We start from the raw sequence: 24,936 nt of genomic DNA, 5'->3' as shown, positions 1-24,936 counted from the left end.
CACCCTTGCTTAACTTTCTACTTCTTCTTAGTCCCTGTGGATTGGAACATAAGTGTGAGCCACAACCTGTATCTAATACCCAAGAAGTTGAATTAGCAAGTATACAGTCTATAACGAAAATACCTGAAGATGGAACGACTGTTCCGTTCTTCTGATCTTCCTTTAGCTTTGGACATTCTCTTTTGTAATGGCCTATTCCATCACAATAAAGACAGCTTGATGTGGACTTGTCCTGCTTTAATTTAGCATTGCCCTTGGACTTTCCACCTTTCTTGAACGGTCTCCTTCTAGCCTTGAGTAAATCTTTGGCTTCACAGTCCAGTATTATTTCAGCCTTTCTGACAAGGTGAACAAATTCTGCAACTGTTTCTTCTCTTGGTTCACTTAGGTATAGTTTCTTGAAGCGACCAAACCCACTGTGTAGTGAATTGAGCAAGATAGAGACTGCCATCCTTTCGCTTATTGGTGTTCCTAGTAGACTTAGGCGATCAAAGTATGAACGCATAAGATCCACATGGAACCTCAGTGGGACGCCTACCCTCTGTTTAGTGCGAAGGAGCTGAACATGTGTTTCTTGGACCTCCATCCTATAACACCTGTTGGGAGAACTAACCTTTAGACCAGACATTGATTCAATCAACTCATGGACGTTCAGGTCCCTGTCCTCCGTGCTTCCACGACAGATATCCCTCAGATTCTTGATGAGCGTAAAAGGTTCATAGGCTACAAACCTTTTAGCCCAATCATCAGGGATATTGTTCAGCATGAGACTCATAACCTTTTTGAGATCCGCATCCCAGGCGTAAAATCTCTCAGGGGTCATGTCTCTGGCATAGTAGCTTGGCATGGGATGTGACAGTACATACTCAAGTCCATTGAGTTTGACTATTTCAACTAGCTTAGCTTCCCATTCAAGAAAATTTGCCAGGTTCAGCTTGACCATAAGCTCAGAACCCATGATGATGTTTTGATTGTTGTTTGCCATATTAAAAACTACAATTGAAAAGAATAAACAAATAAATAACCATTCACAGTTTCTCTTAATAAACTTAAATTCTAGCATACATGCATAATTCAATGTTTATTAAGCATTTTATTCAAGTTATGTGTTCCGGCAGGTGTGAATAAAATGATTCCAAGATCCTAAAATCATTGAAGAACTAAGCACAGTTTGTCGACTTAATCCTAGAACATCTTAGGTAAGCAAAAGCCTTTTGCTAATAGTCTAGAAACTATTCTTGGTTGATAGGTACGTCTAAGAACTTATTAGGTAAACCTATCGATTTTGCCACGACATAAAAGGACTCCTTACTTATATCGTTGAGTTTCACCAAAACTAACATGTACTCACAATTATTTGTGTACCTTGCCCCTTTAGGACCAATAAGTAACACCTCGCTGAGCGAAAACTATTACTAGATTGATGTAAAGGATATCCAAGCAAGTGTATATTTTGGCATGGCACCTTTTAACTCAATTTTTAAGTTTGGAACTTAAGGCTCTTACTATGTTGGTTAGATTTTAAGTGAACTAAAATCCTTAATCATGCAACATAATCAAGCCACAATCTTATGCATAATTAAGACATATTTAAAGCAATAAATAACTTAAAACATGCATAAGATAAATGTGATCTAGTATGGCCCGACTTCATCTTGAAGCTTTGACTTCAAAGTCCGTCTTGAAAATCTCCGTGGGAGGCACCATTTAATTCAAATAGGATAAGCTATAACTAATTACAACTATTTGATGGTACGCAGACCATATTTGAATTGAAAAATAACTTTGGTACTTTAGACCAATTACATTCAAATTAATGGTGCGCAGACCATATTTTCTATCCTATTTGGGCCATACTAGTCACTTCATAACCTGCAAAACAGTACATATACAATATATATTATTCATCCATTCATTATCATGAATGGCCCACATAGCTGGTTAGTAAAACACATTATGCATCACGTAAACATTTGCAGCAATTAATCAAGGGCACCAATAATCTACCAATTATTCAGTCCTTATTAATTCTAATCAAGTTGTTTTAACCTTAAGGATTTGTAGACCTAATCAAGAGTTTATGACTAAAAGGGCTCCCACTTAAACCAATAAATTCGTATGCTTTACTAATTTTAAACATAAAAATGTATTTCTAGTCTAACCGGAAACATACAAATTTAATTAAAATTTAAAGCTCATATGAATTTATAATTGAATCCAAAAAGTTTAATTTAATTTCAGTCGTATTTAAATTAATTCATGATTTTAATTTTAGAAAAATAATTAGAATAAATAAAATTTATTATAATTACAATATTCAAAATTAAAATCCAAGAAAATAATTTAAATTATTAATTTTTAAAATTAATTAAAAATTACGTAAACTGAAAATTTCAAATTAAACATTCAAAACGATCTAATCGCAATGCAAACACCCTACGCATCGCACGCCCATGGGCCGCACGCACACAGCCATCGCTGGCCATGTGCGCGCAGCCCATGCGCTCGTCGCATAGCTGCTGCATCTTCCATCGCAAGCCATCGCACAAGAGGTGCTCGCTGCGCGCGCGCCAGCGCTCGACGCACGCGAGCCATCGCTCGCTGTGCGCGCTCGCCAGCGCTTGCTGCGCGCGCTCCAGCGCTTGATGCACGCGAGCCATCGCTCGCTGTGCGCGAGCAATTGCGCGCGATCAACGCTGGGCGCAGCGCTCGTGGCACGCGAGCTTGCGCTCGCTACGCGCGAGGCAGTGCGCGTTGTGGCGCAGCTCGCTTGCTGCCCACACGCGACTGCCATGCCTTGCCTTTCGCCCATGCCCATTCATTCATAGCTCGTGGCCCACGACACAAGGCAGGGCTGCTGCCTTGTGCTCGTGCACCATGCCCCTGCTCATTGCATTCGTGCCGCACGGGCGACGAGCTCCCTTGCTCGTCGTCGCATGCCCGCACTATACAACACCCCTTAAGGGTAACACGAAGCGTCCATTGCTTTGTGCGTGCAAGTTATATGAACGAATCGCATAAAAAATTTAAAATTTATATTTAAAATTAATGACAAATTAATAAATAATATTAATTTCATAATTTTAGGGCGAAAAATCGAAAATTTATTATTCAATTGATTTCCGATTATTATGGATTCAAGCCTAGGTCATAAAAATTTAAAATCTTTAACATAAATTTACAATTTTTATGGTGGTTTTTAATCATAGGTTTCTAATTAAATTATAATTAATTATGAAAATCAAATTAATTCTAAATTATTCTAATTTTCAACAAATTAATCATAATTACAAATTAGATTGCATAATTAACAAGGCTAGGCATTCAAACTTGTTAACCATATACAGTAGGTCAATCAAAAATTCAAGATTTATCAACAAGAATCGCAAATAATTAATTTAACATCTTAAATTTACGAAATTTTGCATTCGAAAAACTAAAACCTTCGAAAAGTCATAGTTAGGCTTCGAATTTGAGAATTCTGGGTTCGGCACAAAAATACTATTTTTGTTAACATTTTAGAATGCCTTTTACATGCGGAATTGACACAAAAATCACTCGATTTGGATGAGTAACGAAGAAACTGACGAAAAACTGCGTACGTATAATTAAATAAACGCAATTTGCAATTAATTAACAATTACGAAAATTAATCACCCCTTTTAATTCTTGCAAATTTGTAATATTTAACTATGTTCATGCAATTTAGATTATGAAAATAATAAGAGGCTCGTGATACCACTGTTAGGTTATGATACATATGACAATTCATAAATCATGCGGAAAAACCATTTAGCCAGGAATACATATTATTTACACATAATCATATAGCATAGTTTAGATGCATACTCTTTGTTGCGTGCCTTCCCTAGCTGCGCCCGAACCGAACAAGAACAAGTCTTTAGGACTCCAAGTGTCGTCCCTCCGTAGATAGTCCACAGCACGTCCGGATCCGCCTTAAGATTAACCAACTAGAATTGCCCTTAAGGTACTAAAGATTTTCGGCACTTATGGTCAAGAAATGTGTCTGAATTTTCTCTCAAAAACTCACTTTGAATACTTGAATTAATCTATCAAAATATGTGACCCTAGGCACTTATTTATAGAGTTATGGAAAGGGTTTTGGAATCCTATTAGGATACTAATTTATTTAATTATAACCTTACTAGGACTCTAATTAAATAATCATTATCTAATAGTTTTAGGATTTAATCACACTTTGAATTCTGATTGCTTCAGGATTCCCGCACAAGCAATGCACGAGCACCGTACACCCGCGCAAGCCTTGCGGCCCACGCTAGGCGCACAGCGCTCGGCCCACGCTATGCTCCGCGCGCGCGCCCAAGGCCTTGGCTGGGCCTGGCCTTGCGCTGGGCCTGGTCGAGGCTTGGCGTGCGCTGGTGCGCGTTGGCTCGCTGGGCGACGGCCTGGCTTCGTGCTGGGCCTTCGTCTAGCGGGCCTCGTCCGATGCTAATTCGTACGATACGCTTCCGATTAAATTCCCGATTCCGGAATTCATTTCCGATACGAACAATATTAATATTTCCGATTCCGGAATTAATTTCCGTTTCGAACAAATATTTAATATTTCCGTTTTCGGAATTATTTTCCGATTCCGATAATATTTCCGATTCTGACAATATTTCCGTTTCCGGCAATATTTCCGATTCTGGCAATATTTCCATTTCCGATAATATTTTCCGATACGTACCATGTTTCCGTTTCCGGCAACATCTACGACTTGGATAATATTTATATTTCCGATACGATCCATATTTCCGTTTCCGGCAATATCATCGTTTCCGGAGTATTCATTTCTTGCCTGTGACGATCTCAGCTCCCACTGAAACCAAGATCCGTCGATTCCGAATATCCATAGATGGAGTATCTAATGCCATTAAATACTTGATCCGTTTACGTACTATTTGTGTGACCCTACGGGTTCAGTCAAGAGTAAGCTGTGGATTAATATCATTAATTCCACTTGAACTGAAGCGGCCTCTAGCTAGGCATTCAGCTCACTTGATCTCACTGAATTATTAACTTGTTAATTAATACTGAACCGCATTTATTAGACTTAACATTGAATGCATACTTGGACCAAGGGCATTATTTCCTTCAATTTGGTGCTCTTGACCATACTGTAACTGAATCAAAGCCCTCCACCTGATGAGGTCCCAGCAAGCACGACTCTTACAAGCGTGCTCAGTCTCTCCAGAAGTCCCATGGGGGTTCCCATTTGGCTGTTGATCACTTGATCTTGGGGATTATTGAGGATTCTCAGATCAGTGATTTGCTCAAGGAAGCTGGGGTTGCAATGGCCAGAGTGAAGACTGAGGTTAAGAAGCTTTGAGGAAAAGACGGGAATAAAGTGGAAAGTGCCACTGGAGACACTACTTTCCAACCCGTTAAGACTTATGGTCATGATTTGGTCGAGTAGGCTGGGAAACTAGACCCTGTGATTGGTCGCGGTGAGGAGATTTGGAGGGTTGTCAAAATCCTGTATTGATTGGTGTGGGTAAAACTGCTGTTGTTGAAGGCCTGGCTCATAGGACTGTGAGTGGTGATGTTCCTGGTAACCTTTCTGATTTCAGGCTTATTTCATTGGATATGGGAGCTCTAGTTGTTGGAGCTAAGTACAGGGGTGATTTGAAGAAATGCTGAAGGCCTTGCTGAAAGAGGTGGAAGAAGCCGAAGGGAATGTCATTCTGTTCATTGATGAAAGCCATCTTGTATTAGGTGCAGGAAGAACTGAAGGTCGATGGATGCAGCAAACGTGTTTAAGCCTATGCTTGCCAGGGGTCAACTTCGTTGCATTGGTGCAAACCGTTGAGGAGTATAGGAAGTATGTGGAGAAGGATGCTGCATTTGAGCGGCGTTTCCAGCAAGTGTATTTTGCTGAACCAAGTGTTCCTGATACGATCAGTATCCTACGAGGGCTGTAGGAAAAGTATGAAGGACACCATGGTGTTCAAATTAAGATCGAGCCTATAATTCTCCTAAGCAAGACATCATTTTAGTTAAGAATTATGTTGTTTTAGTCATAATTTCGTTACATTTAAGTCGATTATTGTTTTAGTTGCAATTTTGTTATATTTAGTTAAGAAATAAAATGATTTAGCTGAATTTTTCTCCATTTTAGTTTTATTGTTTAATTTATAATTAAATTAGTTTTAGTTCAGATTAATATGTTTTAATTATGATTAAAATTGTTTTAGTTAAGCATATTTTCGATTTAGTTAAAATTAATATTGTTTTAGTTAAAACGAAATTATGCTTAACTGGTTGGTTCCATTGTTTAACTAATTGAATTTTAGGCTTAACAAATACTTTCGATTGATTAACTAATTAATTCCAGTGCTTAACTAATTGGTTCAAATGATTAACTAATTAGTTCGATTGATTAACTAATTAATTCCAGTGCTTAACTAATTGGTTCAAATGCTTAACTAATTAGTTCGATTGATTAACTAATTAATTCCAGTGCTTAACTAATTGGTTTCATTGCTTAACTAATTGGTTCAAATGGTTAACTAATTCGTTCGATTGCTTTAACTAATTAATTTCAGTGCTTAACTAATTGGTTCAAATGCTTAACTAATTAGTTCGATTGATTAACTAATTTCCAGTGCTTAACTAATTGGTTTCATTGCTTAACTAATTGGTTCAAATGGTTAACTAATTCATTCGATTGCTTAACTAATTAATTTCAGTGCTTAACTAATTGGTTCAAATGCTTAACTAATTAGTTCGATTGATTAACTAATTAATTCCAGTGCTTAACTAATTGGTTTCATTGCTTAACTAATTGGTTCAAATGCTTAACTAATTAGTTCGATTGTTTAACTAATTGGTTCAAATGCTTAACTAATTGGTTTCATTGCTTAACTAATTGGTTTCATTGCTTAACTAATTGGTTCAAATGCTTAACTAATTAGTTTGATTGATTAACTAATTAATTCCAGTGCTTAACTAATTGGTTCAAATGCTTAACTAATTAGTTCGATTGATTAACTAATTGATTCCAGTGCTTAACTAATTGGTTTCATTGCTTAACTAATTGGTTCAAAAGGTTAACTAATTCGTTCGATTGCTTAACTAATCAATTCCAGAGCTTAACTAATTAGTTCGATTGATTAACTAATTAATTCCAGTGCTTAACTAATTGGTTTCATTGCTTAACTAATTGGTTCAAATGGTTAACTAATTAGTTCAAATGGTTAACTAATTAGTTCGATTGCTTAACTAATTTGTTCAAATGCTTAACTAATTAGTTCCATTGCTTAACTAATTGGTTCAAATGTTTAACTAATTGAATTTCAACGTTACACTAATTGATTAACTAATAAATTCAAGTGCTTAACTAATTGGTTTCATTGCTTAACTAATTGGTTCAAATGCTTAACTAATTAGTTCGATTGATTAACTAATTAATTCAAGTGCTTAACCATTTCGTTTCATTGCTTAACTAATTAATTCAAGTGCTTAGCCAATTGGTTTCATTGCTTAACAAATTGGTTCAACTGCTTAACTAATTGGTTCAAATGCTTAACTAATTGGTTCAAATGCTTAACTAATTAGTTCGATTGCTTAACTAATTGGTTTCATTGCTTAACTAATTGGTTCAAATGCTTAACTAATTAATTCCAGTGCTTAACTAATTGGTTTCATTGCTTAACTAATTGGTTCAAATGCTTAACTAACTAGTTCGATTGATTAACTAATTAATTCAAGTGCTCAACTAATTGGTTTCATTGCTTAACTAATTGGTTCAAATGCTTAACTAATTAGTCCGATTGCTTAACTAATTGGTTCAAATGCTTAACTAATTAGTTCGATTGCTTAACTAATTGGTTCAAATGTTTAACTAATTGAATTTCAACGGTTCACTAATTAATTACAGTGCTTAACTAATTGATTTTATTGCTTAACTAATTGGTTCCAAAACTTAACTAATTGAATTTTGGGATTAACTAATTGAATTTTAGGCTTAACTAATTGAATTTTAGGCTTAACTAATTAGTTCCATTGCTTTAACTAATTAGTTCGATTGCTTAACTAATTAATTCAAGTGCTTAACTAATTGGTTTCATTACTTAACTAATTAATTCAAGTGCTTAACTAATTGGTTTCATTACTTAACTAATTAATTCAAATGATTAACTAATACTCATATAAACTTAACTAAACCACAAAAAATAACTTAAATGCAAAATATAACCAACACAAAAATTAACGTAAATACAAAAAGTTCAAACTCATTATATTTCATAACTAAATGTAACCATTATACAACTGAAATGAAATTATCATAATTAAAACAAAATAATAATAACTAAAGTGAAATAAATCATAACTAAATCAATATTATTCTTAACTAAAGCAAAATAGATAATAACTAAAACATCATTATTCTTAACTAAAAGTGAATTACTCTTGACTGAACAAAATAGTTACGCAAAATAATGTACAAAACGATAAAACAAAATGCAGCAGCCCAAAGCATGGTACGAGTGAAGAGGAGCCCCAAACCACAGCCACCAACAGGCTCGCGAAGAGGAGCTGACGACCTCCAGCCACACTGAATACCGAGGGAACGAGGCAGATTGCGAGGTGGCTAATCGTCGCCTCTCCTCCCGCGACTCTCTCTCTATCTCCTTCGCCGCTCATTCTCTCTCCAACTCAGCCGCCACCGCCGTTCAGTCCTCCGCTCCATTCGGCTCTCCTTCCATCTCCAATGGCTGATGCGACAAGGCAAATCACCGGCGCCACCTTCATGCTAGGAAAATCGGAAAAATCGAAAAAATCAAACAAAACCTAAATTGTAAAATCAACAAAAATAATTAAAAAGATGAAAGATCATAGAAACCTTAACCACATCCTCTTCGTCGGAGTAGGCGACAAAAACGTTGCCGATTCACCGATCTTACTCTCGTTCTCATGAAGGAGAATGGCGGCGGCCATTCGAGGAGAGGCGGAGAGTTTGAGGGAGACGAAGACAGACCGCCGGAGAGGAACAACCGAGCACGAAGCCGCTGCACCTTCACCTTCGTTGTAGCGTTGGTGCCGGCGAAAGGAGGCCGACGGAAACGGAGGAGAGAGATTTTGAGGAGAGAGAGAGGGACAGAGAGATTGTGAGGAAAGAGAAAATGAATTAGGGTTTAAAATGGGATGAAATATATTTTTATATGACCCGAAATTTAGGACCCATTTCCATGTTTTTGACCCGCGAAAATTATAAAAACCCGTGGATAGGGTGGTCTGACAGGTCAGACCGCCGTTTTTAAAAATTTGTACATAATAAATATTTGATATTAAAGAATATATTCAAGTGTATAAAAGGTATGTTAAATATTTGATTTGTGAAATAATAAAACATACCATATTTTAACTCTAACTAGTTTTATCAATTTTTTTCCTAATTTTTCACTGGATTTATTTTAACCAATTTTCTAATATGAATCTAAATCAAACATTAACAAATTATTTTCCCCACTTAAGCACTTAGCCGCAAATCTTAAGATCAAATTCTTATTAATGCTAGTAATAATTACATGTTTAATTTGCCGCAAAACTTATTTGCTTAGCATATCTAAATGTCCTATTGTTGCCGCCAAACTCTATTTTTTTATTTAAAAGTTTTCATTAGCTTATTCCCTCCTTTTGTTACCTCTTACTCCGAATAAATAGCTAGGGGTAAATTGTTCGTCAATTGAACTAAGTCACTAGCAATCTGAATATTAATCAGGGAATGAATTTTGAACCCGGTATTTCATCTTAAAGTTATAAAGTAATAACGTATTATTAAAACGATAGAAGCTTGTTTCATTTTAGAAAAAAACGAGCGATTTCCTTCAATATTGCATAAAGATCCAACAATTCCCTAAATACGTTACTTTTTAAGTTATTTCCCACCATACCGTCCACGTAAGCAAGGGAGAAAGAGAAGTAAATTTTTTTTCCGGTTCAGCATTGAACCGCTATATGAGATAGCGGTTTCGTTTTAAAGCAAACCGCCATCTGACCATCTCAGATGGCGGTTCAATGTTATAAACCGCTATCTCAGATAGCGGTTTGTATTAAAACAAAACCGCTATCTCAGATGGCGGTTTACTTAATTGTAAATTATTTTTAACATGAATTACAGTTTAAATGGAAATATAATTTAGAAGTAACCTCTTATGACATCAATTGTGTCTATAGCTCAGTGGATAGAGTGTGTTGTTTCCACGCAGGAGGTCGTGGGTTCGAATCCTACCTGATGTGTTTTTTTTTTTAACCATTTATAAATAGTACTACCTACGTGATTATATGAGATAGCGGTTTACTTAAGTCAACCGCTACCCGAGATAGCGGTTTAGTGTCGCTTCGTTAAAAAAAAAAGAGACCGGTTTTAATGCTGACGTGGACGATATGGTGGGAATTAAGTTAAAAAGTGGCGCATTTTGGGAATTTGACGTTCTTTAAACAATATTGAAGAAAATCGCTCTAAAAAAACCCCTAGTTTTATCCTAAAAAATACAGTAATACTCCGTAACTTTAAAACTTAAATTTTACGGCGTACAATATTTGGTTGTAGTACAGCTGTAGAGGTGAGAAGATTCTTGTGTCGCAAGGAATCGCAAGTTATATAAACCGTCCCGTACACTTGTATTGCTACACATCAATAAACTCGACGACGTTTTCTTGCCCTTTTTTTTCGAACTACAATCAATTCTACCAATTCATCCATAGGAATCAATTTTCCAAAGAAGGTATTCGAAAATTTATATGTACTTATTAATATTTATCAATGAATTTTATGTGTAATGATTAATTTGTTTTAATAATTAGAAAATAATTATCTAAAAGATCCAATTGGAGTTCTTCGTTCGTTTATGAATGTGTTTTCTTTTAATTGCAGTTAAACATGATTTGCGAAGAAGCTAACAACACTGTTATGGACAAGATTAATCTTCCTGAGGTCAGTTTTACCGAATTCTACACTTTTTTTTTTGGGAAGCAAATGAGCCATTAGGGCATCACGAATTACAAATAAACAACGATTACGATTATGATAATATAATCGTGATAGATAATCCGATATGATGATGTTACTTTTAATTTGCTACATATAACTAGATGTTGATCGATTTATGGGGGTTTTGACAGAATATAGCACCAATTGATCCGAGTAAGAAGAAAAAGAAGAAAAGAGTTGCTTTTGCAGATAATGTGATATCAGAGAGTAAATCAGGTATTATTGTATTTCTAAATAAAGTATGTTATTTTGTGATCTTATTGTTTGTTGTTGTAATCCAAGATTATACGGATCTCTTTGTCTGAAAATAATGTAATAGACCTACATACGTACTAGTACCATGGATTGATTAGTCTTAAAAATGATGTGACTTTTTCATAACAATGGCTTACGATTGACTATTAATGATAGAATGAGTGACAAAGTGTTACAGATGTTGCAGAGTAATTGATGTCTTCTTGAGCCGTCTAGTATACAATATACTATCTTCGTTTCCGAAAGTTGTTTACGTTTTGGAAAATGTGTCCAAAAGTATGAAAACCGTAAATTCTCACTATTACGTTACATGTAAGATCTTGTTAGATTGGTCTCGGTATCAACTTTTTATAAAAAATTTCACATACGATATTAGATATATTAGTAGTTAAATATTGCGTGCAAATAGTACTAAAGAACTTTATGAAACAAAGATAATACTTTTTTTTAAAATATATGTATGTTTTAGTTTCGAATTTTGTTGATTTTTTAAAATGCCTTTTGATCTTTTAAGTAGACAACACTAAGGTGGAGGAAGTGAGAAGCCATGAGCAGCAGTCACAGCAACCTTTATGTCCCTGGGATGGAACTGACCGCGATTATCTGTATGAAGAGGTAAGCTGTTTTGATCATCACTTGTTATTAAATTCATTATGATTGTTAGATCTTATTACTTGGATGGACTTTGTGTAGCTGCTAAATAGGGTTTACGGAGGTGTTGGAGAAAGGCATAACACACTTATGAAGCTACCAGTTCCACAGGTGCTGCGTCAAGGTTCTAAAAAGACGGTTCTTGTCAATTTCATGGATTGTTGCAGAGCGTGAGTTTTCTGCACAATTCACAATTCATAATTCCTCTGTTTTTTTATTTTTATTTTTATTTTTATTTATATGAAGTGTTGTTTGTTTCATCCTTAATTACTTTGGCATGGTTTTTTCAGTATGCATAGGCAACCAGATCATCTTTCAAGATTCATGGAGGTTGAACTGTTAGCAAATGTGAATTTCAATGAAAGTAAGCAGTTAGTGGTTAATGGAAGATTTCAACCTAAGAGCTTTGAAAAAATATTGAGAAACTATGCCAGTAAGTACACCTGCATTTTCCCTTCCTTATTTTGGCTTTATTTAAAATGATGAAAATGTCTTACGATACAACTGTTTATTGGGTAATCTGATATTTCTTCTTCATTTTCAGATGAATATGTTGTCTGCAATGGTTGTAAGAGTTCTAATACAAATCTTCACAAGGAAAATCGTCTCATGTTTCTCAGATGCAATCAGGTAACTGATGAAAATAGGACACAATACCATGTTTTATCTGCTAGTATTTTTTTTCCCATTCAAGCTTCCTTGTTATTTACGAGTGGCAATATTATGAGGTTGAAGGTTAATACTGTCATTTTATTTGTTGTATAGACACATTCATATTGCATTCTAAACAGGCATAAATTCATTCATTAATTTGGGAAACTAACTTAACTCATTCAACCTGTTCTAGTGTGGCTCTGGACGATCAGTTTCTCTCCTCACAGCTGTATTTCGAGCTCAAATTGGTCGTAGAGCCGGAGCATGAGTTGAGTATTGTGGATTTGATTTTGCTTTGTTACTGTTCTATAGAAGCTACGTTTAAGTAGTATGCTAATTGTTGGTACTAGTTTGGATCATCAATATAACACATTTGTCTCTATATTCCTGCTTCCTATTTCGTTTTTTCATTTATCTTCCCCTTTTGTTTGATTATCATCAACTATGACCGCAAGAAAACGATACAAATTTTTAGTATTTCGTATCCAAAAATTTCTGTGATGAATAATCATGGAAAAGCAGTTATAGACCACACACATTATACTGTGTATCTGAAAACTTGGGGTTGTTTAAGATATTCAGAAGATCTTAGTGCAACCGATTTCACCCAATTTATGAAGTCACCAAATGTAACAAGCCGATATATTTGTCTCTATATTTCTGTTTCCTGTTTTCACTTCTCTTCCCTCTTTGTTTTTCTTATCGCCAACTATGACCGCAAAAAAATATACAAATATAAATATATTGTATCCAATAATTTCTATGACCTCTCATGTCAGAAACTGATAACGTTTTTGAAAACCATACTAGAAAACCCTTAGACCGAGAACACAAATTCTTATTTACAATGGGTGTACAATAAATATTGTATATCGGAGTAAAAGTTAATTCAAAATGTTTAAAAGTTAAGCTTATATATGTAAAAGTTATCTATTTTTAAGTGATAAATTTTTTCATTTTAGTAAAACTTATTTATTCAAAATCACTAATAATGAATAAAACTAATCATTTAACCCTTGAAAATATTTATCTATCAATTTTTTTTACTAATATAAAAGTTAATCAAAACTAGGTTAAAGTTACAAAAAAAAGGTTTAAAGTTATCTTGGTGTACAATAAATTTATTGTACACCTTGTGCGCGCAAGACCTTTTGGACCAAGAAAACCTGGGGTTGTTTAAGGTACTCAGAAGGTTTGTACTTTGGAGCTAGTCCAATTAATTTATGAGTGAAACGCGCAAATATAACAAGCCATCCACTCAAAATAAACAGAGTCAATCTCCAATGAAATAACAAGTCACCTCAAGGTCAGACAGGTGCATACAGTAGGAGCTTTTGCATCATGACCAGTCCACTTTTAATTGGATAAAAATGGTTAATTGTGATTTATGTTGAAGAATGCTGGTAAAAAAAGATGAATATGCATATCAAAGTGACAGCATAAACAATAAAATCACTATAAAAAATATATTTGCTTTTACTTTAGCCACTGATTTTATACTGATGATAGAATTCACATTAGAAAGAATGAAATGGAACAAAATTTCATGGTATACAACAGACAAACGTAACGTTTTCACAAAGAATGAATATATGCAAGTAGCTGCATCAGTTTCCTTACCAAGGAAAGCACCCGCAACCCTGAGAGAGAGATAGAGAAAAAAAACAAAGTTGGCTTCAAACAGCCAACGGCAACAATCATAAAAGTACATAATATTTTAGGATTACAAAAGAAACATACCTTGGATTTGGACTTTTTACTTTTATCAGATTGTTGGGTTTGAACTGCTGTAGCATTCGAATCTCCTGTGCTGCCGTGCCTCTCCTCTTTCACTTTGTTGAAAATGTGTGTGAATCCATCGGCTGATGAAGGGTCTGTCTCATCCCATTCCCCAAATTTCGGAACAGAAGCACCTCGATCAGGCTGCAATATTATTATTATTATTATATATGCTAACAATTCTCAAAAGTCAAAACATATATTTCAACAATTAACCTTAACCTATGCATGTAAATTAACCTACAAGATCTTACATGGAATACTAATGGGAGAAACATTTTCATGTAAGCTGTGGTCAATCTGTGAGTATCCTGGCGGACAGCTAATGGTTCACCTAAGGACTGAAAGAAGCTTTCGCTGTGAAGAACAGGCTAGTTGTTGAGAAGACATGAGCAAGATTCCATGGACATAAAGGTTTAAGATGAACAGACAATGAAAGAACAGATAGTAGCATACATTTCTTATAACCACCCAAGTTTTGAGTCTGACAACAGTAGCATAATCGTGTAATTGCCTATATATAATTCAGAGACAGCTACAAGCCTACAAGAGTAAAACCATGAAGTGTATATGGTCATTCTATGGAAAGTTCAAGTTCATGGCTCAAAAATGAAGGATTTGAGTAACCTAGCATAGTAGGATCAATCTTCGCATAGTCAGGTAGTGGATGGTTGTTAATTTTGTACATAATTGAAGACCATAAGAAGAAAGAAAAACTTCTTACAGTTTCATTGCCTCGAACAACAGTTCTCAGACGGGACCTTCCAGGAGTGGATGGAGCCAAACCAAGATTTCCATTTCCATCCGAAGGACCCTTCCTTTCCCGTGAAGGAGAAGAAACCGTGCTTCCTTTCTTTGCCTGGTAATGTGGATGCATAGGGGAATTGTCAGCACTGCGAAACCCTCCTCCATTTATCCTTGCAACTCTTTTGGGTGAATTGACTGAAGCTCTACGTCCTCCATTAGGGCGTGATGGGGAATCATATGACCTTACATTATGTTCACCATCTTCCTGCTTTACCATGTGTTCCTGTTTTTCTGATCCTCTTCGTGCTTCAAATCTCGACACCAAATTAGGATTATCAGGAGACTTATTTGGGTTCACCTTTTCACTAGAAGAAACCCTTCTTGGATTTTCAAAATAGGCCGTGTATGGGATATCTTCTTCTGTCTCCCAATTTCCAAACTTTGGCACATTTGTTCGCTGCCACGGGATGATACATTTATCAGAAACTCACCGTGAATATATGTTTCAAAAACCTTCATTAGTACTAATTAAGATCAGTAAAAGTTAAGAAAAAGTCCGATAAGGTACAGAGTTTCAACTCCACAATCCTTTCAATGTATAAAACCTAGAAAAGAGGTACTACTATTTTATTTGTTCACACCAACAACTCTCCAAGATTAGCTCAACAACCGCTCTTCATTTGTCTCATTTCCTCTTAAAATGTAGGAAAAATCCAGCAAATAGTGGGATAAAAACAGTATATATTCTAGCTTAACAGCCTGCATTTGAACACATCTAAGGGATGTCAGTGGGGCGGGTTTTATGGGAGACCCGCCCCGCATCCGCCCCAAGTAGGCGGGGATAGAGGGAGGTTTGGCGGGTGATGGGTATAAAAATCACATCCGCCATAGGTGATGGGGCGGGTGTGGATTTTGTGTTGGACCCGCTCTATCCTCCCGCCCGCTTGATACTCGTCAACCCTATCCGAATATCATTCCCCACGTGAATTGAAAATTTTAAAGAACATAAAAAGTTGAACAATTTTTTTAATGCTTTTGGATTGGGTTGTAGTATGTAATATTATGAATTAAGGCAAGACTTTTACAAAAGATGGTTTATACACCCGGGTGCACAATGCTCACTGTGCACCCTGTTTTTAAATGAACATATAGTTCAAATACAAATAACATATTGTTCATACCCAAAGAACATATAGCTAATGAACATATAGTTCAAATCCATAGAACGTATAGTTTAAATATTTCACTAGTAAATGTACATTGAAATCATTCTCAATGTTCTTTAGATTTTCAATAAATATTCAAATTGCGAGACTTTTAATTTTATGTGTTTGAATTTTTTTGTTATGGAAGTTACTTTTTTCCATAATGTTGGCGAAATAAGAAAAACAAGGTGGGTATTGACGCGGATATGGGGCGGGGATGAGACGGGGATGGATACCCAGGCGGGTGGTGGGGCGGGGATGGATTTTAGTTTGTACCCGTTAGGGCGGGGAAGGGGATGGAAATTTTAGGTGGGGATGGGGATGGAGGAACATACATCCGCATCCGCATCTGCCCCGCCCCATTGACATCCCTACTTGATCTAAGACAGTAAGACAAATTTTAATATTCCTGGATAGCAACTCCACTGATGCGCAGCTAATCAAGACGTATGACTCACTACAGAAGAGCCAACGCAAAGACAGAAAATATTGAAGATTACACATCACTGTTTAAGAACTTGATTAGTTTCTTTTTCAATTGTCAAGGGGCAAGTACAGAAATATTACAACCTAACATTTCTTCCACAGAGTTGAAAAACTATGTTCTTGAACCTTATGAAGAAAACCCATCAAATTTAGAGCTATAACATTTCTTCCCCAAATCATCTAAGAATAACTAACTAACTAACACAGAAATTGATAACATTTTTTAGAAAGTACAGTGTATTGATTCTTGGTGTGATGATCAAGTGCCTACTTACACTAGGTCATAGGTTTGATCCCTGTATCTTGTTTGTGTAATATTTTCAATATAGAGTTTACTGACATTTGACAACTATAATAAATGGAAAAACAAGCTTAATTACAAAAAATTAAACCCAAATTACCAGTAAATCAAAGTTATAGTTACTTATATTACCATGAACTAAAATCTCCCCACATAATAAATAAATAAAGCAAAAAAGCATAATTCAGATAGCAACAGATATAAATCATAATCATAAATTTAAGCAAAAAAAAAACCCAGAAAATTCAAATACATTAACAAAGAAAGAAAAGATTAATACTCAATTACTCACTGCCATGTTTAATTTGCTGGAAGCTGCAACTTTTTTCCTTTTTTTTCTTTTTGCTAATAATAAAATAAAGAAGATTATGAATTTTAATGTTTGAGAAGAAAATGTTGATGAGAGAGAATAAGAAAAGGGAAGAAAAGAGTGCAATAAATTCCAGATATTTAGTGTGGAGAAGCCAACGAAGAAGGTAACCCACCGCGTTTGGGGAGTGGGGGGACAAACACATTGACCCCGACCGTATTAACTGGTGACAATATACTGGCTTAGTCTTAGTGGGGCCTTTAGCCAAACAGGGTCTTCAATTTTAAACCTTCTTCCAAGTTTACTGGCAGGAAATTTTGGCGGTTAACTGTCTTGTTTACGCAATTAAGCAACACGAATTCTTCTCCTTTTAGGGAGAATTTTGTTCGGTTAGAGTATCTTAAACTTCTGGTGTACGAGGGAAGAATACTATTTAATTTCGCAGGAGAAATTGTTTTAGCGATGAATGATAGAATATATATGTTGATATTAATGTAAATTAATTCTCTTGTAATGTTGTAATTACTTTACTAGCCTTAGCTACAAACCCTAATCTAGTGATGTATATATTCTAACAAAGTTAATGAGAAATCACGGCAAATATTTCTCACATGGTATCAGGAGACTAGGTTTCCTTTCCTCTCAACCCTAGCAGCCGTTTTTCTTCCTCTCTCTTCTCCTTCTTCTTCTTCCAATGGCAGACATCACAAAACTCCACCCCGCAACTACTGTCTCTAACATCAAGACCTGTATTCCCATAACTCTGGATTATGAGGGCACTCAATACATTAACTGGTCTGCTCTATTTCTCCTTCATTGTCGTGCTAACCTGGTCGTCGATCACATTCTGCCTCCTTCCCCCACCACAACCACGACCGACCAGGACTCCGACACAGCAGCTGCCGCGAAACAGCAATGGCAGCGGCTCGATGACATTGTGCGTCAATGGATTTATGGCACTATTTCCAATGACCTTCTTAACACCATTCTCAACCAAGAGGACTCGGCTCATGATGCGTGGAACAGGTTGGTCTGTCTCTTTCAAGGAAACAAGACTGCTAGGGCTCTTTACCTTGATACTCAATTCACCAACACCAAACTGGACCAATTCTCTGGCGTCAAGCCTTATTGCACCCGCATCAAGGTTCTTGCTGACCATCTTCGAAACGTTGGGGCACCCGTTTCGGAAGATCGTATGGTTCTCCGCCTTCTTCAAGGACTAACTGGCGACTTCAAGACGTTCCGCACCAACGTCCAACATCGAGTCCCTCTACCTCCGTTCGATGAGGTCCGCACCATGCTGGAATTTGAGGAGGAGTCCCACGCCGACGGTACTCTTGATTCAGGTTCGGACACTGCTCTTTTCAATTCCCATTCTGATAATTCTGTGAGTGCTGGTCAGGAACAGAATGCTTCGAATAATCATCGGCATCATAACAGCAACTCTAATTACCGTGGGAAAAAGAACCACCGTGGACGTGGTGGAAACAACCACCGCAATAACCACCGTCACGGTGGTGGCAACGGCGGCCACGGTAATAGCAGTGGAGGTCACGGTGGTAACGGAGGTGGACGTAACAACAATTCTCGGTCCAACGACCAACAACAACAGCAGCCATACAATGGGGCTCCATCTTACTGGCACTTTCCACCATGGACCGGACACTGGCAGGCCCAACCTTGGGCCACTCCTCCTTGCCCATACCCTTCTTCTGGTTGGCAGTACAGAAACCCCAGCCCACGTCCAGTACCCTCCCAGCAGGCCGGTGTTCTTGGTGCCCGCCCACAACACGCCTACTACACGGCTACTCCTCCTCCAATGAGCTATGCCCCGACTGACATTGACCACGCCATGCACACTATGCAAATGCAACCTCCGGATGATAATTGGTACATGGACACCGGTGCCACGTCACACATGACGTCCTCTCAAGGTACTCTCTCGTCCTATTTTCATTTGAGCAAAAATAAAAATAATGCAATTATTGTTGGCAATGGCAGCATGATTCCTGTTACTGGTTATGGCAGTACCTCTCTCCCTACCCCACACCATCCGTTAACCTTGTCTAATGTCTTGCATGCTCCCAAAATAATCAAAAACCTTATTTCCGTTCGTAAATTTACTACTGATAATATGGTTTCTGTTGAATTTGATCCATTTGGGTTTTCCGTGAAGGATTTGCGGACGGGGAATCACCTCATGAGATGTGAAAGCTCGGGAAATCTCTACCCTCTTCTCACCAACCTCCAGACATCATCATCCCTTCCTTCTGCATTCTCTGCTATCTCCTCGGACATTTGGCATTCCCGGTTGGGTCATCCGGGTTCTGTTATTCTTCAAAATTTACGTAGTAATGATTTTATCAAATGTAATAAGGCTTCGTCCAAAACTTGTCATTCTTGCCCATTGGGAAAACTAATGAAATTGCCTTTTTACGATTCTATGTCATTTACTACTGTGCCTTTTGATATAGTTCACAGTGATTTATGGACATCCCCAATTGTCAGTACTTCGGGCCATAAATATTATGTTCTTTTTCTAGATAATTATAGTAATTTCTTGTGGACTTTTGCCACCTCTACAAAGTCTCAAGTGTACAATCTATTTTTATCATTCCGGACACACATCCGAACCCAATTTGAAAAAGAAATAAAGATCTTTCAATGTGACAATGGTGGTGAATTTGATAATGGTCAATTTCATAAATTCTGTGAACAACATGGCATGTCTTTTAGATTCTCCTGTCCTCACACATCTCCACAAAATGGCAAGGCCGAACGTAAAATAAAATCCATAAATAATATCGTTCGTACTCTTCTTTGTCATGCTTCTCTCCCCCCTACCTTGTGGCATCATGCGTTGGAAATGGCTACATACCTTCTCAACATTCTCCCCACCAAAATCTTGGGCTATAAATCTCCAACTCAAATTCTCTATCAAAAGGATCCCACATACTCTCATCTACGGGTTTTTGGGTGCTTATGCTTTCCTCTCTTTCCCTCCACCCAAATCAATAAACTTCAACCACGGTCCACCCCGTGTGTCTTTCTTGGGTATCCGAAAAATCATAGGGGATATAAGTGTTACGACCCATCGAGCCAAAAGATTATAATTTCCAAGCATGTATGGTTTGATGAAACCCAATTTCCTTTTGCAACACTACAAAAATCCACTCCTCAATCCTATGACTTCTTACTGGACGGACCATCTCCACTCCAGTTTCACTATTTGCATCAGTTGGCAAATTCCGAGCCCCCTCCAGTGGCCCAAGACCAAACGGCCCAAGGTCCTTTGGCCCACCCCTTGCCGCATACTCACGCTAATCAGCAGTTGGACCTCCAATCTCCTTTTTCTCCCAACACGATTCAGGACCACAGGCCCAACCCCATGTCAGCTCACTCCTCTCCAGGTGGGCCTACACTCCAGCCCAATGCTCCACCGAATTCCTCACTCACTCCCCAGCCCTGTTCTGTTCCCTCTACTTCCCCTCCTACACACCGTATGCAAACCCGCAGCAAACACGGGATATTCAAGCCCAATTTACGGTACACGGACCACGCCTTAGCTGCCACCTCACCTTCCATTTCTCCAATACCGAAAAACCCAATCACTGCTCTCAATGACCATAACTGGAAACATGCTATGCAAGATGAATATAATGCTCTTATTGAAAATGGGACTTGGGATCTTGTACCTCGTCCTTCTAATGTCAATGTGACTCGGTCTTTGTGGATTTTTCGGCATAAAAAGAAATCTGATGGTTCTTTTGAGAGGCATAAGGCCCGTCTTGTAGGTGACGGACAGACTCAGCGGGAAGGAATTGATTGTGATGAGACTTTCAGTCCGGTTGTCAAACCGGCTACCATTCGGGTGGTTCTGAGTATTGCTCTATTTCACTCTTGGTCTATTCATCAATTGGATGTCAAGAATGCTTTTCTACATGGAAATTTGAATGAGACTGTGTACATGTATCAGCCTGTGGGATTTCGCGACCAGACGAAGCCCAATCATGTCTGCCTTTTGCGTAAATCTCTTTATGGTTTGAAACAGGCCCCGCGGGCGTGGTATCAGCGGTTTGCAGACTATGTGGCTAACATTGGTTTCTCTCACAGCCAATATGATAATTCTCTATTCATTTATCATCGTGGAAAAGACATTGCTTATCTTTTATTGTATGTGGATGATATTATTTTGACTGCTTCTTCTGATTCTCTCCGGCGCACCATCATCACCCAATTGAGTTCCGAATTCGCGATGAAAGATTTGGGCCCTTTGAGCTATTTTTTGGGAATTGCGGTCTATCGGGATAAGAATGGTCTCTTTATGTCTTAGAAGAAATATGCAGAAGATATTATTGATCGTGCCGGCATGTCCCAATGCAAGCCTTGCCTCACTCCTGTTGATACTAAAGGCAAGCTTAGCTCCCAGTCCGGCACACCATATGCGGATCCCTCGCATTACAGACGCCTAGCCGGTGCTCTACATGAAGGAAATAATGCCCTTGGTCCAAGTATGCATTCTATGTTAAGTCTAATAAGTGCGGTTCAGTATTAATTAACAAGTTAATAAATTCAGTGAGATCAAGTGAGCTGAATGCCTAGCTAGAGGCCGCTTCAGTTCAAGTGGAATTAATGATATTAATCCACAGCTTACTCTTGACTGAACCCGTAGGGTCACACAAATAGTACGTAAACGGATCAAGTATTTAATGGCATTAAATACTCCATCTATGGATATTCGGAATCGACGGATCTTGGTTTCAGTGGGAGCTGAGATCGTCACAGGCAAGAAATGAATACTCCGGAAACGATGATATTGCCGGAAACGGAAATATGGATCGTATCGGAAATATAAATATTATCCAAGTCGTAGATGTTGCCGGAAACGGAAACATGGTACGTATCGGAAAATATTATCGGAAATGGAAATATTGCCGGAAACGGAAATATTGTCAGAATCGGAAATATTATCGGAATCGGAAAATAATTCCGGAAACGGAAATATTAAATATTTGTTCGGAACGGAAATTAATTCCGGAATCGGAAATATTAAATGTTGTTCGTATCGAAAATGAATTCCGGAATCGGGAATTTAATCGGAAGCGTATCGTACGAATTAGCATCGGACGAGGCCCGCTAGACAAAGGCCCAGCACGAAGCCAGGCCATCGCCCAGCGAGCCGCACGCAGCAACGCACGCCTTGACCAGGCCCAGCGCAAGGCCAGGCCCAGCCAAGGGCGCGCGCGCGCAGCACCGCACATGGGCTGTGCGCTTGTCGTGGGCCGCAAGGCCTGCGCAGGTGCACGGCTTGTACGATGCGTGTGCGGGAAATCCTAATTCTATTAGGATTCGTGCGAAGATTAAAATCCTAATCCTATTAGATTTGCTTTGTTATTTAGAGTCCTAATAAAGTTCTAATTAACAAATCCACATCCTAGTAGGATTACAATTCCTTTTCCATACCTCTATAAATAAGGGGCCTAGGGTCATTATTTATATACAAGTTTTCAAGTATTCAAAACTAGGATTTTTAAGCAGAAAAATCAGCCATAACTCTTGCCCATTTAGCCGAAAATAAGTAGTACCTTAAGGGCGATCCTAGTTGGTCAATCTTAAGGCGGATCCGGACGTGCTGTGGACTATCTACGGAGGGACGACACTTGGAGTCCTAAAGACTTGTTCTTGTTCGGTTCGGGCGCAGCTAGGGAAGGCACGCAACAAAGAGTATGCATCTAAACTATGCTAAATGATTATGTGTAAATAATATGTTTTCCTGGCTTTATGGTTTTTCCGCATGATTTATGAATTGTCATATGTATCATAACCTAACACTACAGTACTTGACATTCACTCGGCCAGACATCTCCTATGCAGTCCAGCAAATTTGTCTATTCATGCACAATCCTATGGTCGAGCACATGGATGCATTGAAACGGATTCTCCGTTATGTTCGAGGTACGTCTGATTTCGGTCTACACTTACATCCCTCGTCCCTACATTCTCTAGTATCCTACACGGATGCTGACTGGGGCGGCTGCCCTGACACCAGACGTTCTACATCAGGTTATTGTGTTTTTCTTGGGGACAACTTAGTTTATTGGTCGGCCAAACGTCAGCCCACATTGTCTAAATCTAGTGCCGAGGCCGAATATAGAGGTGTTGCGATGTTGTTTCCGAATCCTGTTGGGTCCGTAACTTGCTACTTGAGCTACATTGTCCAGTCACAAAAGCCACTATGGTTTATTGTGACAATGTGAGTGCTATTTATCTCTCTGGAAATCCGGTACAACACCAACGCACTAAACACATAGAAATGGATATCCACTTTGTCCGTGAGAAGGTCAAACGTGGAGAGGTACGTGTTCTTCATGTTCCGTCTCGATATCAGATTGCCGATATTTTCACCAAAGGGCTTCCGCGCGTTCTCTTCGATGATTTTCGGGACAGTCTAACCGTACGTAAACCTCCCGCTTCGACTGCGGGGGTGTGATAGAATATATATGTTGATATTAAAGTAAATTAATTCTCTTGTAATGTTGTAATTACTTTACTAGCCTTAGCTACAAACCCTAATCTAGTGATGTATATATTCTGACAAAGTTAATGAGAAATCACGGCAAATATTTCTCACAATGAAGATTTATGCGGTGTCCATAACAGAGGTCAGTTCTACGTCTACAATCAATTGAATCTGATTTAATTCAAATCAAAACTACAACAGATCAGTAGACCCCCTCGTTGAAGGCTGTATCAAACAGCGATGTGTTAGAGGGTATACAAGATGTTCGACGCGAGATGATCGTAGTTTTGAAGAAAACGAGTTTTATTTGATTCAATTTGTTATGTATTTGATAGATTCAAATTTATTTTGTAGATGTCGTATGACTCTTTATTAATGAATTAATTTTAGTTTCAAAAAAATAAAATAATAAGCAACACGGATTAAAAAAATAATAAAATTGTTAATCTCGTTGTGCACGGGTTGCTTGCGTTAATTGTCAGTACATTTTAATTTTCCTCATAATTAGAAATTATTCTATTGTAGTGATTTTTCTAAAAACTGAAAATACAAATTCTTATTTACATGAGGTGTACGATAAATATTGTGCACCAAACTTAAAGTTAACGTAAAATGCTTAAAAGTTACCCTTACATATATAAAAGTTATCTACTTTTTACTGATAAAACTTTTCATTTTAATAAAAAATATTTCTTTAAAATCACTAATAATATATACCATTTATCATTTAGCCATTTAAAATGTTTATGCATCAACTTTTTTTTTGAATAATATAAAAGTTAGAGAAATTTGGGTAAAAGTTACAAAAAACTGGGTAAAAGTTATGTTGGTGTACAATAAATTTAGTGTACACCTTGTGCATGCAAGACTTTTTGAACTAAAAAATGTCATTGTAGCTTACACGACTACACCTAAACCTGACTAAAATGTAGATATTGGTTTCACGTTTTGGAAATTTTTTATTTACATAGAAGATTGTAATTATAGTGTGTTTTATTTTTACTTATC

The 24,936-nt window shown here is 37.4% G+C and overlaps 2 protein-coding genes across 6 annotated transcripts; one reads left to right on the top strand and one right to left on the bottom strand.

Moving 5' to 3' along the window:
- Window positions 1–8,232: 8,232 nt before the first annotated feature.
- LOC110776430 (RPM1-interacting protein 4) lies at window positions 8,233–17,610 on the bottom strand. Of its 4 annotated transcripts, none has more exons than XM_056834952.1 (4): window positions 17,391–17,609; window positions 15,084–15,563; window positions 14,321–14,503; window positions 8,233–8,779 (listed from the first exon to the last, which is right to left on the bottom strand). In XM_056834952.1, the coding sequence occupies exons 1-4, from the start codon at window positions 17,394–17,396 to the stop codon at window positions 8,651–8,653; spliced, it is 798 nt and encodes a 265-aa protein (XP_056690930.1). In that variant the 5' UTR covers window positions 17,397–17,609; the 3' UTR covers window positions 8,233–8,650. The 4 variants fall into 4 exon arrangements, with proteins under 4 accessions (XP_056690930.1, XP_021836684.1, XP_056690931.1 ...); XM_021980992.2 differs by lacking the exon at window positions 8,233–8,779 and adding an exon at window positions 14,005–14,220 and having other exon boundaries at window positions 17,391–17,607; XM_056834953.1 differs by lacking the exon at window positions 8,233–8,779 and having other exon boundaries at window positions 14,005–14,503; window positions 17,379–17,610.
- LOC110776431 (eukaryotic translation initiation factor 2 subunit beta) lies at window positions 10,512–12,962 on the top strand. 2 transcript variants are annotated; one of them, XM_056834954.1, is made up of 8 exons: window positions 10,512–10,754; window positions 10,904–10,963; window positions 11,152–11,236; window positions 11,790–11,890; window positions 11,969–12,096; window positions 12,217–12,359; window positions 12,471–12,556; window positions 12,774–12,962. In XM_056834954.1, the coding sequence occupies exons 2-8, from the start codon at window positions 10,910–10,912 to the stop codon at window positions 12,846–12,848; spliced, it is 672 nt and encodes a 223-aa protein (XP_056690932.1). In that variant the 5' UTR covers window positions 10,512–10,754; window positions 10,904–10,909; the 3' UTR covers window positions 12,849–12,962. The 2 variants fall into 2 exon arrangements, with proteins under 2 accessions (XP_056690932.1, XP_056690933.1); XM_056834955.1 differs by having other exon boundaries at window positions 10,516–10,754; window positions 11,793–11,890.
- Window positions 17,611–24,936: the final 7,326 nt, after the last annotated feature.

This window comes from Spinacia oleracea, chromosome 1 (genome assembly GCF_020520425.1).
Source record: "Spinacia oleracea cultivar Varoflay chromosome 1, BTI_SOV_V1, whole genome shotgun sequence".
In the NCBI taxonomy this organism is placed as follows: domain Eukaryota; kingdom Viridiplantae; phylum Streptophyta; class Magnoliopsida; order Caryophyllales; family Amaranthaceae; genus Spinacia; species Spinacia oleracea.
This window is presented reverse-complemented; position numbering and strand designations above follow the sequence as displayed.